The following is a 17,104-nucleotide window of genomic DNA, read 5'->3' as shown; positions in this document are numbered from 1 at the left end:
CTGGCTCTCCATCCTTTTGCAAGAGGGTGGTACAATGAGGTAAGATCTTGCCATCTTTACCTGTATGTCCATTCTTAGCAGCAGAATACAAGGCAGAATGGCCATCTTCACAGGAGTAATTAATGTCCAGTCCTTCTTCATTAAGCAGCATTGATAATAAAGTGACATTTCCCTGGGTAGCAGCTTGCTGAAGAAGGGTGGGCCTGCCAGCCAGGGGGGCAGGACCACCACTCATTAGCAAAGGGGTTAGGGAGGGTGACCAGCCTGTGGGTTAAAGTGACCCTAGTTAGAGAGTAGGAGCAAGGACAAGAGACAGGTATTACCCACTTGTTTCTGAATTACACACACACACACACACACACACACACACACACACACACACACAGACACGAACACGTACCCTTAGAGGATTATGTGGTTTCTAACATTATCAATCTGTTAATATTTACTTAGCACAAATCTGTACTGTTATTTCAATCTTGCATCTGCTAATTAAATCAACATCCATGGTGACAAATTACTTTTAGTTGTCAGTCTTACACAGATAAATGTTAAAGTGGTGACTGGTTTTAGGAAACTTAGATGGCTGTCTCATTTGAAAGTTCAAATTCCTCTTCAGAGTTTCAAAACAATTTGAATTTTGAAATCATGTATGGATTTTCTCAATTGCAATATCAGTCTGAAAAACTGAATGGACATCTTTAGGTATAGGATAGAAATAACTGTAAGAAATACAGATTTTCCTTTTGCGATGTTTGCAAGGTACGTAACTAAAAATCATATACAGACCATTAAGATGGACCAAATACTGCCAGGAAATCTATATTCCTTGAATTCCCTTATTTGGGAATAAAAATAATGGAGGGGGCCAAGTGCTATTTAGTATCCAGAGCTATAGAAGCACAACACATATAATTATATCTAGAATACTGTATCCAGGCACAAATATTCAATACACAATTCTGAAGACTTTATCTTTACAAATTGTGGCCATCTTTACAAATTGTGTACCAGAAACTTTTAGCCAGCCAACAAAACAGGACAGTCTACCATATAGTTTTAACAAGAATCATAAGAGTTATCATAGTTAGATATTTCTCATCAGTATTTAGCAGCTTTAGAAGAGAATCTGTTAAGTGTGTGAAGTCGGCTGCATATAGCATGGAAAATTTTCTGAATTCTTCCTTGGTCAAAAGGCTGTAAAAACAGTAAAGTAAAAATGTTTATTCAATGTGATATATAGGTATTTTGTGTGTTTTAGATACAATTAACTTTCAAAATAAGTTATTTACTTTCTTCCTTATGAAGCCCCAAATACCTCAGAGTAACGTCAGTGTAGATGCAGGGGCCTATGGGCACATATTCACTCCTCAGGGCACATTTTCTACATAAATCCAGTAACATTCTCTGTAGTAGGACACAATAGATGGATGTTTTATGTCCCGTCCACCTTGGTTATCAGGATAATATTCTAAGTATATGGGTGTTACATTAGTAAGCAATAGATTCAGATAATTGAGACTTAATTAACATTAAAGTAATAAATATTAAAATCAAAGGATTCCTTAGTATTTTAAAAATTCTTTGTGAAAAAAGCAAGTTATAAAAATAAAACTAGACAGCTTATTAAAAGCTGGATATTACATCTTCATAATTAATTCTTTGGGTCCATGAATAATTTATTGTTTTACCCTATTAGGCTGCAATGACATACAAAATTCAAATGCTCATAAAATTAAATATTTATCTAAACTTTATGATATTTTCCCATTGATATTCATTAGCTCTTCTTACAAAAGTAGTATTTTTACTTCATACTTACAAGAAGGCTCCTCTCTGGTACATTTTACCTTTTGTATTTTCTTAAAAACAAACAAAAAAACAAGCCCACAAAAATTAAATCAGTACTTATTAGAAATGGATGATAAACAGAGAAATTATAAACACCAAGGTATGATGCCTTGACTGCATAGCAAACACAAAGGTAACATGAAGGCATTGCACGGAGGTCCTCGGTGGAACAGGAGGGAATGTGGCTCACACACTGAGTTTCCTGGAGCTTGTGTGGCCCTCTCTCCCCACCCCTCTCCTTCCCTCTCTCTCCCTCTGAGCCCCTCTACCCCCACCTCCTCTATCTCATTCAAAGCCTCTGGGTTACTGATACCCTGTAAAGAATATCAACAGGTATATATCAAGTGGTTTGTTATTCTTTTGGGTTTTCTCTTTCTTTCTTTCTTTCTTTCTTTCTTTCTTTCTTTCTTTCTTTCTTTCTTTCTTTCTTTCCAATGCAATTCTATGCTTTAGAGGAATATTAAATATAGATATATTTTTAACTGCCTTATGTGGAAACTTGGGATACAGTACCCTGGAAAGCCCTATTTTTAATGCCAGGCTATCTGAAAGAGAAAATATCTTATTCAAAAATTTTCTCAATCTTTAGACCACCCAAGAATCATAGTTTTCTGTCAGACAAAGCAACAGAGGAATATATATGAATTTTTATTTCCTTAGCTTAGAGGTGTGCAATATATTTTAAAAATATTCTACAAAATAAAAATGCTCTATAAATACCAAGTATTCTTAAAGTTTAAATAATTTTTTTATCCCCACTGTCATTTCCAATTGCTTGTTTTAATGAATCCTGCTATAAATACTGGAAAAAAAAAAAAAAAAAACTTCACCATGAGACTTTATTGTTCATTTGAAACTCCCAACAAAGATAAGAAACGGTAATATTCATTAACTGGTTAAGTAATGGGAGAACAGACCTGCGTCATACGGCTACTTTAATGATGTTAGAAAAAGGTCATTCAGCTTTGCAGTCTGCAAACATTAGTAACATGCGGTGGACGAAGGGAACGGAGACCATGCAATGCAAGAGGGAAGAGGAATTGAGAACAGCTTCTGGCATCAGCTTCAGAGTGTAGAGAAGGTTAATGTCATGGCTCAGATCAATCTCGTTTTTGGATTTAGACTTTAAGCCAATCATACATGGGTGATAATTTTTTAAGTGTATGTTTAACTAAGAAAAACTGTCTGAACCAAATTAAACAAAATGTACCAAACAAAAACAAAAACATTTCCAAGGGTATGAAAACTCAGTTGCCTGGGATGATTTCTGGTTTTAGGCCTCTGCTCATCTAACAGTTAAAATGTGTTCATTGGACAAGTTCGGGAGGAACAAGACATTTTAATTCACTTATAGAATTCAAAATGCCATTTAAAAATTTAACATTTGGCCATAAAAATTGCTAACAGAGTAATTAAAATGGTATCTTTTTGTCATTGCAATTCTCCCGGTACTTTAGCTTAATCCTAACTGTTTGTCTGTCACAGATGTAAGCTGATACAGAAACTCAGAACTTTACAGTTTTAAAGATTGTGGGATCTAGTGGTTCTCCAAGAAAGGAGAGGTAGTGTACTGCTGTTTTAAAAATTCAACAGGCAAGTTTAGTAAGTCTTTCTGGTCTGGAACTATTATTTTTCTTTCGGGTCAATGTTTTCATTTTTAAAGGAGAAAGCTAATGACTCAGAGCGAATGTGCTCTTAGGGTGATACTAGAGAGAGGCAGAAATGGACTAACCCTCCTTCTTAGACTCAGCCCAGAGCATTTTTTCTCACTGAATTTGGAACAGAGATCTATCTACCAAGGATTTGGCAGAGGAGCTCTGTCCTCATGCCCTTCTCTTACCAACCACAATGGCATTAGTGGCTGTTAAGAAGATTAATCACCTTCAAAGAGCTTATGATCTGGAGAGGCACAAGCTCACCCAGGCACAGATAGGTTAAGAAGCAGGATGGAGGGAGCTCTGGTGCTTCCTAGTTGCAATGGCATGGCAGCAAAAATAGGGGCAATCCAAACGGAAAGCAGTTGAAATCCTAGATCTCATTTGGAAAATTTAGGCTGACCTACACCCATGGCTGATTTAATCACCCTTCTTATGTAACTGTAATAACTTTTCTATTCCCCAGACTACATGCTCCCAAAAGCTTGCCGAATGACTACGAAACTCCTTATAATCAAATAACACAGAAACTTATCCCACCAAGCATAATCCTGAAATTCTGAGATTTTGGCCAAATTGCAAAATCAGGGAATAGAAAATGAGGAATCAGTTTCACGTATCCTCAGTGGCAGCTACTTCTTTTGCTGCCACTGTTTCTTCTCCTTTGCTCTCTAGATATAAGCAAAGGGCATTTTTCAGAGGGATTATAGCTCCTTTATCCACAATTCCACTCTGTCCTAGTTAGGTCATTCTGGCCAATGTATAAAAAACTTGGAATTCTTGAGTCTTTAAAGTTTAACTTAAGATCCTGCTGACAAAATGTTCCTTGGTTATGGATCCCGATTTTAAAGCTTTTCTACTGAAACCAAAAGACATTGAAGCTGAACCTTGGAACACAGTAACCACTGAGGCAATAAATGGCAAAGCATCAAGGTACAAAGCGAAGATGGGTTTGTAGTTCTTAAAAACTGACAAAATTTATCTGTATCCCAGGAAGTATTTTCTGTTTTACAGTTTGTGAGTTTATGTCAACAGCACCACCACTGCTGCAAACATTTTTGGAACCTGTGCTTTGTCACTGCCTTAAGACCTTACAGTACATTCTCTGATTCTCCTGAATGGTAGCAAAAATTCTTCCTTTGAGCATGGATTTAGCTATGGAAGAAGCTAACATCATTTTAGGCCATGAGAAGGGCTGTCCAGCTCGGGTATACCATTTTGAATAAAAAGTATGGAATGCTGAACATCTATAAAGACATCACAAAGCAATAATAGTGACATCAATTCTAAAGCAAATTTTCAAAAATATTTTAAGCAACAGTATCAATGAAGCAATATCACTTCTATTTATTCATCACTCATGCTGCTAAAATACCAAGCTCTTTGCACGTTATGATAGTTAATCCTAATAGCTACCCTACCCCATATGAGTAGCATAAGCTCCATATTAAGAATGAGAAAACTTGCTCAGTCCAAGAAAATCACCTAAACACACAGCCATAAATTGCAGAGTCTAGATTCTAATGCAGATCTGACTGACATCAAAGGCCATGCTGTTTCCAATTCCCAATTATGCACCAAAATACAAACAGCCTCTCAAGCAGCATACTTTCAAGGAGACAGCTTATAATTGGATAAGTGAGTCCTGGTATATTGCTCTCATTACCTAACAATTAGCAAGAACAGTGGTACCTATTTTTCTCATTCCCACTCCTCCTACCCTGAGTTTTAAATGCAACACTACCCAAACCTTCCTTCAATGCTTAAAGTTCCCACTCATTAGAACCAGTGTTCTCTGATAGCCACTAAGATCCCACAGTAAGAGACTTCTCTCAAGTTTCAACAGAACTTTGACACTACAACGTTATTTTAGAGCCGCATTTCCTCAGTGAAGAACTAATCCAGTCACGTCAATAAAAAGCAATGCTTCCTCTAGCACCATATAACAAAAGGGGAAAATCCAGTTTTTTATCAGCTTCTTTGTGTAAGAGTCCCTGATTCAGTGACTTCATAAACCACATCTGCAATGAAAACCTTTTCTAATATAGCCCACATGCTAAGTTATCCATCTGTGTTCAAGGGTTGGAAGACAACAGCTTGGAACAGAGTAAACAGCTTGAAATAAACTAAACTTAGAACAGACACTTAAAACATATATATTCTATTTTTGATGTTAAAAAGAGTATCAAACCGATATTAAAACTTAGAACACACCAGTTACAGAGTGAATCTAATCAACTGGATAATCCCCAAGATAGACTGTAGTGTTAATAACCACTTGAAAGGATTTTTTAACGTTATCGCACAAGGGATAGAATGGAACACAGATTGTCTAGTGATGACCCTCTAATATTAAAGTCTTGTGAGATAAATATTTGAAAAGAAGCAACAGCGTGTCTTTCTTCCCATGGAAAATGCTTTAGTATCTCTAAATTAATGGTCTCCATGTGCTCCAAACCATTACTTTCAGATTATTTTAAAAAAAGAAAGCACTTAGCATAAAGGAACCGTAATTCATATAGCAAGATGAATCACCATACCCTGGAGCCTTTAAAGAAAAATACAACAACAAAAAAAAGAAAAAAGAAAAAGAAAAGAAAAGAGAATAGAAAGCAATAGAAAAAACTATCAAATAAAAAAAAAAGTTTCAAGGCAATGTGAAGGAAATTAAAGCAAGTGAGAAGACAGGCCGCATTCTTAAAAAAGGGTATAATATTGCAATCCCTTTACCTGATGCTGTTACCAGGAGGCTGTCTGAGGCACCTGTTCTACAGGATGAGGCACTAACAGTGTTTATGGAAGAGCAAAAGGCAATGGTGCTGGGAATGACAAGGGAACTTTCTGAACATGCAGGTTGGTTCAGTCCAGGGGTTTCAGCAGGCCAGGCACCCACCTGAGACGTGGCCAGGGCCGAAACGGCACAGCCTGCCGGTGCCACAGTTAAATCTATGGATGGTTTTGGTGGCAGCTGAGGGGAAGATGATTTAGGGAGATTCTCCTCATTTATTACCCTGTTCCCTTGTGGCAAACTGGAAGGAGGCGAAGCCATAGTTTTGTTATCAACTTTGGCCCCTGCATTGGAGGCCCTGCTGCTATCCATAATAACCTTGAGTTGGGGGTGTGGTGGAGAAGGAGTTTGGGAGAGCCCTGGCTTTTTTGGAGGGATAGGAGGAGGGTTTCCTCTGTCAACTCGTGCTACACCAGGAGTCTTTAAACTGGTCCGACCGACTGGAGGACAGGTGCCACCGTCCCCTGTGGGGGCTGTTCCAGGCCTTGAGGGTGCTCCTGCTTGAGGGCTTGTAAATCTCGACAGTGCTTGGGTCACAGTATTCCGAGCTAGCTGTTTGGCCACTAGGTTGTCACGACTTGTAGGAGAGACATCTCTTGATGGAGGACTTTGGGTAGTGTTTCCATTTTGGTCTGGGTCATTAGCATTGCCCTGAAATCGGAATCTAGCTGCTTGGATTCGTGGATTGAGACCTGGATGCAAAGACGCATTGGCACACGGTGAATGTAAACTGTGCACAGGCGGTGCTTGTGAGTAGCTCTGGGGAGCTATGCCTGGCGTTTGCACGGTGGGAGGGGCAGTGCTATTGGGAAGTGGGGGTGTGCTACTACTGGCTGAGCCAGCGCTGGGTCCGTTTTCCTCAATTCTGTTTGCACTTGGAGGTGGGACAGTAGGCGGAGAGGAGCCAATCAAGTCACCATGGGAAGCCTGCCTGTCAATACCTGGTCTGCCCAGAGCGGCACCGGTGCACACATTTCCTTTCGTGTTGGCAGGAACCAGGGGGCTACCTGCGGAAGGCTTTACGGGCACAGTCAAAGGCAACTTCTTCACGTGGTCAGTGCTTTCTATCACCAGGTCTGTCTGGCAAGCAACAGACCTTGTCACAGGTCCTTCTGTTCCCACAGATATGGAGACCACGCGCCTATCTTTTGTCTTACGGGGCAGAGAGAGGCTTGGCTTGCTGTCATTTCCCCTTTTCAGTTGCTCAATCATTTTTTTCATCTTGTCTATCTCCTCTTTGAGGTCAGTGGTGTGTGCTTCTTCTCGGTGCAGCTTAGCACGAAGCTGTTCCCGTTCCGTGTCAAACTCGGAGAGCTGTTTTTCCATCTGAGCTTCCATCTCTGTGCTTCTTCGTTTCTCAGCAGACAGTTCCTCTTCTAAAGCACTTGTCTTTGTCTTTTCCTCTTCCAGTTTGGCCATCACCTCTTCTAACTTCTGGGCCTCCTCTATTACTTTGCCTGAGAGCTGTTTGCACTCCTTGACCAGCATCAGGACCACATGCTTGTTCTTGCCCCGCTCCTCCTCCAGGCGGGCCGCCAGCTTCTGGTGCTCTTGCTCAACGGCTTGTAGCTGAAGCTTTTCCATCTCCAGCTGAAAGACATTCATAGGACAGCCCCGATTAACATGCAGAGAATTCTTTCAGCCAAAGAAGTGCTTCGTGTGAGAGTCTTATTGTGTAACAACTGTGTGGTTTGGGTTAGCTAAAATGCCACAGTTCTAAGATGTGTTGTAATATGAAAGATAATATTTTAGATACTCATTAAATGAGAAAATAGATGCAAATGACTTAATGAATACATCTAAGTCACAGCAATAAAGAAGTTTTAAAAATCTATTGAACTACAGAAAAAGAACAGTAATCTGATACTTCAAATCACAACAGAGCTCAGAAAGTTCTGTTTTTGTAAAAATAGAACTCTGTAAGGGAACTGGTGTCGCTTTTTTTTTTTTAAGTTTAAATGCCTTAAGATTACTAATGAACCTTTCAAGTGCAGTATAAAGAAAAGTGCTGAAAACAGAACTGTAGTTAAATTCTATGCTTCCGTATTTGCTAAGTGTTTTTTAACTTAACTTTAATTTTTTTAACTTTTTTTAACTGCAAGCTTATGATGGGCTGCTCTAGAAATCATACAAAATCATATATGAAAGTTCTTTGAAAACCTGCAAGAACTAAAGAAATATCTTACTAAAATTATAATCACTATCAATAAACCCAAAGTCTGACCCCGTCTCCTCCAATCCCTCTTGCTCCCTTAGCTTCCACTACATTGGCCTCCCTGGTTCTTAAACACCGTCCTGCCTCAGGATCTTTGACCTTGTGGTTCTCCTACCCAGAATGCCACCACACACCTTCATGCAGGGCCCCTGGGCTAAGGAGTTTGTGCACCACACAATGATGACCAGCTGGAGAGGTGATGGAGAGGTGAGCCGGAGCCAAAAACCAGCCCTTGTCTACTCCCCCAATATCTGTCCAGGCATCTGCCTGGAAAGAAGGGGCATCTTTTCCTTCACAAAAAGACCCTGTCTGCCCACCAAGCCACAGGCCCCTAGGATTCATGCTTTCCCCAAAAAAACATTCTTCTAGTTTCAATGTAGAGAAGGAGCTTTTAAAATACTTTTGTATCTCCAGGTGTGGTTTTTAATATGCACAAAAGCATGCAAAAGCACAGAAGTCTGACTTCTTTATTTCCTCCAGGCCTCTGCTCAACTATCACCTTTACAGTGAGGCCTCCTTCTCACTGCCCCACAGAAAACAATGGTCTCTTCCACCCTTGTGCTCATCACTCTTTGTTTAGCACCTACCTGCCCCCACTAGAATGTGAATCCATGAGGGCGGGACTATGTCTTCTTTGCTGCTGTGTTCCCAAGACCTGGCACACAGTGGTGCTTAATAAATTGTTGACTGGATGCATGAAATTAACGTAGTTCACAGAAACAAGAAAAGTTCTGCACCCTGATGGCCTTTCTGGGTACACAGGCCTTACAGCCTCAGAGAAGCACTACTGTAACATGTCTGCACAGGTTTCTCACTTCTTTCCAGAATAGCATCTGCCATGAGGTGCTCATGAAGGACAAATCCCTGAGCTGGGTTGTAGCAGTCAGGCAGGTCCACATGCCTCACCTTCCCAGCTAGAGAAGCATTCCATTGGTAGTCCATTAAAGGGCCCTCAGATTCATAAAAGTTACAGATTTAACTGATAAAGACACAGAAAGGACTCCCCCCACTGACTACCAACCCAGATGTTAAATATAAATATACTTTCATGAGATCCAGTAATTGTTTAAGTCAGTTTTTAGTCATCAGTAGCAGAAGGAGATGCTCACATGATCCAGCAGTTGTGAGAATGTGTTCCTGTTTCTCACCCTGCTGAGAAAATAAATCCATTACTTTCACAGTCAGTCAGGGAACCAAAAGGAGAGAATGGCTCATTAGAGTCAAAGATTATTCATTTACTTTAGGATGATTCCTGCCTTGAAGAAATTGAATAGCATTGCATGGGCCCTATAAGTAGGTGCTCAGGAATACAGATAATTCCCCCAGAATAATAAATGACAATTGTTTATATTCATACACTCTATTCTACTACATGAAATTTAAGGGGTGATTTCCTAAATAGGTAAGGTAAGACGTGGGGAAAATAATGCTGTCATTTACTATATTTATATACATAGTTTTATTCATCTAGGTGCCTCACAGAAAATGTGACTTATAGTCAAAGCATATTTAATCCTTCTAAATACATCAAATAGTAAGTTTCTGTGGAAGGCATACACAAAGTTAGAACTATTAAGAAGGTTTTAAATTTTATATTAACCACTGCCCTAAATTCTTATGGCAATGTTGAAAAAGCAAAACCTAGTGGTCAATTTTCAGCTTATTTTAAAAATGAGTTCCATCATTTATCTTGGAAGCTGGAAAAAAAAAAGATGTAGAACTTTAAGGGCTACCTTCATTTTGCACAACAACTAACTGGAGGCTAAATTAGTGATTTCTCTGATGTCATCTAATCAATCAGTGTCAGGATCATGGCACTCAGAGCCACTGTTCCAAGCTTTTCTCACCACATCATACATCTTGCCCACACTATTTATTCACTAGGGATCATCACATTTTATTTTTGAAATAACTTACATCTCACACTTGGGAATCAAATTCAAGAAAGACTTCTAACAGATCAACTCAGCAAATCTCACATATTTATACAGAAAACTATACTACTACAAAAGCGCCCATGGGGTGCATGGCTGGCTTAGTCAGTGGAGTGTGCAACTCTTGATCTTGGGGTCATGAGTTCAATCCCCACATTGGGGGTAGAGATTACTTAAAAAGAAAATCTTAAAAAAAAAAAAGCACCCATAATCTTTTTGTATCTTTGTCCTTCCACCACTCAGACCTTGTAAATACTATCTCAGATGAACACAAGTCCTTTTTAATGTCACCATAGACAGCAGAGGAAGCCACATAATCAATGCACCTGCAAACATAGGGCTCCAGACAAGTTCTGAGCCCCAATCACTCTTCCTAACTGTTTAGCCTCCTCTACCATTTACTTCAGGGAATTATTTAAACTTCTGCCACTCTCCCTAAAACTTCACCCAACAGCCACTCAACAAACTCTCAGTCTACCCTAATAAACTCTCTTATCAAAAAAATTCACTCACTTTACATTCTGTCTCCTCCCTTAAGCATGTTTTTGTTTGTTTTTTATAACCACACCAATATATTTCCTTCCCTTCACTCTAAGGGAGGATTTCCATCTGTTCAAGGACAGACTTTCTTCAACAATTAACTTCATTCTCTCCTGTCACCTGAGCCTTGCTCTATCAGTTATCACACTCTTTATAAATATTAAACATCTCCCTCTCTACTGGTTCCAATTGGTTTATAAACCATACATAAAATGTATGTATATTCCATATATAAAAAAATTTTTTTTATATTACAAAAAAAGTTCCTTGGTCATTTTGGCCCAGAGACAAAGTCTTTGTGCTTGCAAGAGTAAGTGATGATGCACTAAGGTCTGATCCCAAACACCTTAGCTGTGTCACTTTGGTAAATTCTCTTGCCAGATCATTTCTATTTGGTTCCTTTATCTGCACAACAGAGCAATAATACGAGTTACCTTATTGGATTAAATGAGGCAATGCATATAAAGCATATGCCATTGTGCCTGGCATTAAAAAATGTTATGTTTTCAATTAATAATATAATAATTATTTGTGCTACTTAAAAGTATGCCATTTTTGCAGTGTTTTTCCTCTGAAAACACATTTCCAGGCAAACAATGATCTAGAGAATAGACCATATTCAGCATACAGATGGATTTTTTAGTAAGTTAGATAGCAGTTACAATTCAACAATTACAAAGTACATCAGAGAAAGTTTCACTACCAATAATGGTGAAATAGCTTTTATTAGACTATCTCTTTGGCAGATAACAATTAAAATCTTTGGAAAAAATATTTTTAAAAAGTAACTATTTGAAAGCTTTGGAGCATAGTAAGTGGTAAAAACAGAAGAGGAGTACATTCTCCCATCTGAAAGGAGCCAACAGAACTGGATGAGGTTTGCCCTTGCATAGCTTTGCAAGTGAGGGCAGTTCCCTGTCCTGACAGCATTGGCAGCAGGAGCTCAAGCACAAGTACTCCCTATAGTGGCTCAAGGAGTCAAAATGGGAACTAGGGCTGCCACAATTAGCCCCAGCCGAATCCTAGGTTGACTCTTGATTTATACATTCATGGGGGAGACTCCACACTGAACGACAGAGGTGGCTGCTTAATGGCTGAGAGAACTGAACAAATATTTCAGCTATTGCCAGCTGTAAGGGGACAGTTTGGAGTCTGAATATAACCAGGTTAAGTGCTAACTAGAACAAAATACACTCTTCAGAAGATAATAGAATCCTGAAGGTCTGCAACATGTTAATCAGGATGTCTAATATATAAAAAAATTACTAGACATGCAAAGTAATTTTTTTTTAAGTGATCGACTGTCAAGAGAAACATATTCGAAACACTGGGCCAAAGAAGATCCATATTGGAATTAGCAGACTAGGAACTTAAAGGAGCCATTTTCAAAGAAAATATCATCACAATGATTGAACAAAGGAGGATCCTGGCATAGAAATGGAAACTAGGGGAAAAAGAAAAGAAAAAAAAGAACCAAATGGAAACTCTAGAAAAGATATTAATCTAAAATGAAAAATGTTCACTGAATAGGCTTAATAGCAGACTTGAGTAGAATAAAAAGGACAGTGAATTTGAAAACAGAACAAAAGAAAGTATCCAATTTAAGAAATACAGAAAAAATTCGTTGACTGAACAGCATCTCAGGGACCTGTAGGACAATATAATGTGGTCTAAATTCTACATAACTGGAATCGAAAATGGAGAGAGAGAATGAGGAAAACTATAGTAAGAGAAATAATGGACAGAAAAATTCACAAGTTTGGGGTGGAGGGGAAGTATCTAGGAAGCTCAGCAATCATACCTAGGCACATCATAGTAAAATTGCTGAAAACAAGGATAAGAAATAATCCTGAAAGCAGCCAAAGAAAAAAAAGACATTACAAACACAGAAACTATAATACAAATGATGGCTAAATTATCTTTAAAATATAGGAGGCAAAACCTGACAGAAATAAAAGGAAAAATAGATAAATCTATAATAATGACAATCTTCTCTCATAAAAAAATCTAGATTAAGAAAAATCTGCAACACTACAGATCTGAATAACACCACAAACACACCCTTGGCTGACTTGCATTTGGAACACAATACCCCAATACTACAGAAGATACAGTCTTTTCAGATTCACTTGCTGAGCTATTAAAAACCACCAACAATTTACAAAAGGCTAAAATCTTATAGAATATGTCCTCTGACAACAGAACTGTATATAAATCACAATAAGATTAAGGACACCCCAAAATTCAAAAATAAAACATACTTCTAAGCAGTATAAAGCTTTAAGAAGAAAATACAAAGGAAGTCAGATCAGACTTTGGGCTGAATGAAAATAAAAACACAACATATCAAAATCTATGGAATGCAGTGAAAGGAGAGAATTTAAAACATTTAAAGCAGAGGATATCGAAATTTGTATCTTTAACCGCACATATTAGAAGGGTCATCTCAAATAAGTCACCTACGTTTCACCTTAAGAAACTCAAAGAAGTTAAGCCAATATAAAGTAAAAGGAAAGGAATGACAAAGGTAATAAATCAATTAAATAGGACACAAATGATGGGGAAATTAACAAAGCCAAACATTTTTCATCTAAAAGATCAATAATATTGTGAAACATTTAAAAAAAAAACAGATTGGGCTACACAGAAAACACAAATTATAAATAATAGGAATAAAAGAGGAAATATCACTACAGAAAGAATATTAAAAATAATGAATAACTATGTGTCAACAAATAAATAAATATAAATATAAATATAAATTCAACAAATCAAATTCCTCTGAAACACACAACTTTCAGGACATAAAATGGCATAGAAAATTGTAATGGCTTTTTATCTTTTAAAGAAATTGAATCCACAAATTGGGATGCCTGGGTGCTCTCTGTCAGTTAAATGTCTGATTCTAGATTTCAGTTCAGGTCATGATCTCACGGTGGTGAGATCGAGCCCCAAGTCAGGCTCAGCACTGAGCATGGAGCCTGCTTAAGATTGGCATCCTCCCTCTCCCTTTGCCCCTCTCCACTGGCATGCACATATATATACGCATTCACACTCAAAAAAATAAAAACAATAATAAAATTAAAAAATGAAAAGAAAATTAATCCACAAACAAAAGTTTCCCCTAAAGAAAAGTCCTAGCTCATAGGACTATGAGCTTTACTAGTGATGTCTACTAAATATTAAAGACAGAAATAGTGTCAAACTTCTACATATCCTTTAGAGAAAGGAAAATATTCTAATTCATATTGATTCCAGAATTTCCTTAAAATCAAAACCAGTCAAGCATTTTTTTTCCAACTTACAGAAAAATGATCATTCATGAATACAGATGCAAAACTCCCTAGCAAAATACAGGCAAATGAATCTAGCAATATATAAATAAGATTAGTAAGAGGTGACTCTCTGAAGTTTACCTCAGGAATGCAAGTTGTTCCAGTATATGAAAATTAGTGTAATTCATCACCTTAAAAAGATAAAGAGAAAAACCATGACCACACCAACAGGTGCAGATAAACCATTCTACAAAATGCAAAACCTATTCATGATAAAAACCTCTCTACATAGAATAAAACCTCAACGACATAAAGGGCATCTGTAAAGAAGCACATCTAACATCATACTTAATGGTGAAACACAGACTGTATCCTCCCTGAGAAACAGAGAAAGCACTGAAGTCTTCTCACTACTTCTATTCAACACTGTACCATGGGGGAGTTCTAGTCAGTGCAGTGATGGGGGTGCGGGAAGAACAAGGAAGGCAGGCTGGAAGATAGGCAAGTTAGAAAGGAAGTAGTAAAATGGGCTCTATTCGCAGGTGATGCGGTTGTTTACCTATAAAGTCAGATATAATATACATAGCAACTATGAAAACTAATAAGCAAGTTTAATAAGATGACAGGATATACTGTCAACATACAAAAATCAGTCAATACCTGTATCCTAGTGATAAATATTTGGAAAACAAATGTTTTAAAAAGGGTGATTTACAATGGCATCAAAAACATAAAATACTTAGGAATAATCTCAGCAAAAGACATTTAAGACCACTACACTGAAAGCTAAATGTTGCTTAAAGAAATTATTAAAAAAACTTTAAAAATGGAGAAATATGCTATGCTAATGGGTTGGAACACTCAATCTTCTTCATGTCCACTCTCAATAAATTAGTCTGCGGATTCAATAAAATTCTGGGGTGCCTGGGTGGTTCAGTCAGTTAAGCATCCGATTCTTGATTTCAGTTCAGGTCATGATATCATGGTTATGAGATCAAGCCCCATGTCGGACTCTGCACTGTGTGTGGAGCCTGCTTAAGATTCTCTCCCTCCCCTGCTTGCGTCCTCTCTCTCTCTCTCTCTCCCTCTCTCTCTAAAAATAAATATAAATTTAAAAAATTTTAAAAAAATTCAATTCCTGCAAACTTTTGGAAAAACCAACAAACTGATTTTAAGTTTGTATGAAAATAACCAAAACAATTTTGATAAAGGAAAACAAAGTTGATATTTCTTTGCCTGACTTATTTCACTTAGCAGAATACCTTCTAGATCCTTCCATGTATGCCATATGGTTTCGCTTACATGTAGCATCTAAAAAAAACAAGTGAACAAACAAAAAACAGAAACAAATACATAAATACAAAGAACAAACTATGGTCGCCTGGGAGGGGAAGAGAAGGGTGGTAAAGGGATGAGGTGAAGAGGATTAAGAAGTACAAACTTCCAGTTAAATAAGTCACAGGAATGAAAGTACAGCATAGGGAACACAGTCGATAAGACTGTCATAATATTGTATGGTGACAGATGGTAGCTACATTTCTCATGGTAAGCACTGCATGATGTATAGAATTGCCCAATCACTATGTTGTATGCCTGAAACTAATATGACATTGTACGTCAACTATACTTTAATATTAAAAATTAAAGAAGCACCTGGGTGGCTCAGTCGGTTGAGTGTCTGACTTCAGCTCAAGTCATGATCTCACGGTTTGTGAGTTCAAGCCCCACGTTGGGCTCACCGCTGTCAGCGTGGAGCACGCTTTGGATCCTCTGTCCCACCCTCTCTGTCCCTCCCACACTTGTGTGCTCTCTCTCAAAAATAAAACATTTTTTAAAAATTTAAAAAAAAATTGAGATGCTTTGAGTTCTTGCATTTGAGGCTTAATATTTAACTACAGTCATCATTTACCTGAAGGTCTAGTTAACAGATAAGACTAGTTGATGATGAAAAAGATCAGAAGAATATTCAGTGGTTGCTTGGATTGGGGAAGGAACTCAGGGGAAGGTACTCCAGGAAACTTTCTCTGGTGATGGAAATATTTTCTATCCTACATGGGGTCAGATTCCACAAGTGTATGCATTTTTAAAACTCATCAATTTGTACACTTACCATGTTCATGTAAGTGTTTTACTTCATGTAAATGTTTCCTTAAAGAACTGTAAACAATAGTAAATTCCAGGTTTGTATGTTTACTTTTTATTGTATTATGGTTTAGCAATTCTGGTACTACTCTGTGTGTTCTAGGTTCAAGTAAACAAGTAAATAAATTGAAGCATAATGGGAGCCAGGTTTCCCACTGTAGAGAAGTTAGTTTTAGTTCTTTTAAGAGAGAGAAAGAGAGGGCATGTGAGCAGGGGAGAGGCGTAGAGGGAGAGAGAGAGAATCCCAAGAAGACTCCACACTCAGCATGGAGCCTGACACGGGGCTTGATCCCATGACCCTAAGGATCATGACCTGAGCTGAAATCAAGAGTCTGATGCTCAATCGACTGAGCCCCCTAGGCATCCCCAGAGAGTTAATTTTAAATACAGAAAGGAAAAGAACATCCTTATGGTTTTGGATTAGAACCAGAGGTGTCAATATCGCTGTGAATTCATGGTTTGATAACAACAGACATATAAATAAAATATAAATATGTGTTTATAAAAACATATATGATTATGATTAATATATATAATTTCCTAGCTCTAGATTTGTTTTGTAAACACGAAGGAAACTAGTGCTCCTGGGGCTAAGAGCCGATTCCAGGGGTTGGGAGAGGAAAAATATGAGCCTGGAATATCTTGCTGCAAGAAAGTAAGGAAGTACTCAAAGAATGAGGGAAACATATCAAAAGAAGCCAGCT

General features: G+C 37.9%; 1 protein-coding gene across 8 annotated transcripts in view; it reads right to left on the bottom strand.

The window, feature by feature from the left end:
• Positions 1-17,104, bottom strand: part of CTTNBP2 (cortactin binding protein 2) — a 163,899-nt gene that overhangs the window by 63,838 nt on the left and 82,957 nt on the right. For 6 of the 8 annotated variants that reach the window (XM_053218168.1, XM_027075333.2, XM_027075339.2 and 3 more), the window contains exons 4-5: positions 6,237-7,884; positions 61-264 (exon numbers count right to left, since the gene is read on the bottom strand). In XM_053218168.1, coding sequence (XP_053074143.1) covers positions 61-264; positions 6,237-7,884 — 1,852 coding nt within the window. Of the gene's footprint in view, positions 1-60; positions 265-1,822; positions 1,863-6,236; positions 7,885-17,104 lie in introns of those variants that run through there. The other 2 variants (XM_027075335.2, XM_027075341.2) reach the window with 2 other exon arrangements.

This window comes from Acinonyx jubatus, chromosome A2 (genome assembly GCF_027475565.1).
Source record: "Acinonyx jubatus isolate Ajub_Pintada_27869175 chromosome A2, VMU_Ajub_asm_v1.0, whole genome shotgun sequence".
In the NCBI taxonomy this organism is placed as follows: domain Eukaryota; kingdom Metazoa; phylum Chordata; class Mammalia; order Carnivora; family Felidae; genus Acinonyx; species Acinonyx jubatus.
This window is presented reverse-complemented; position numbering and strand designations above follow the sequence as displayed.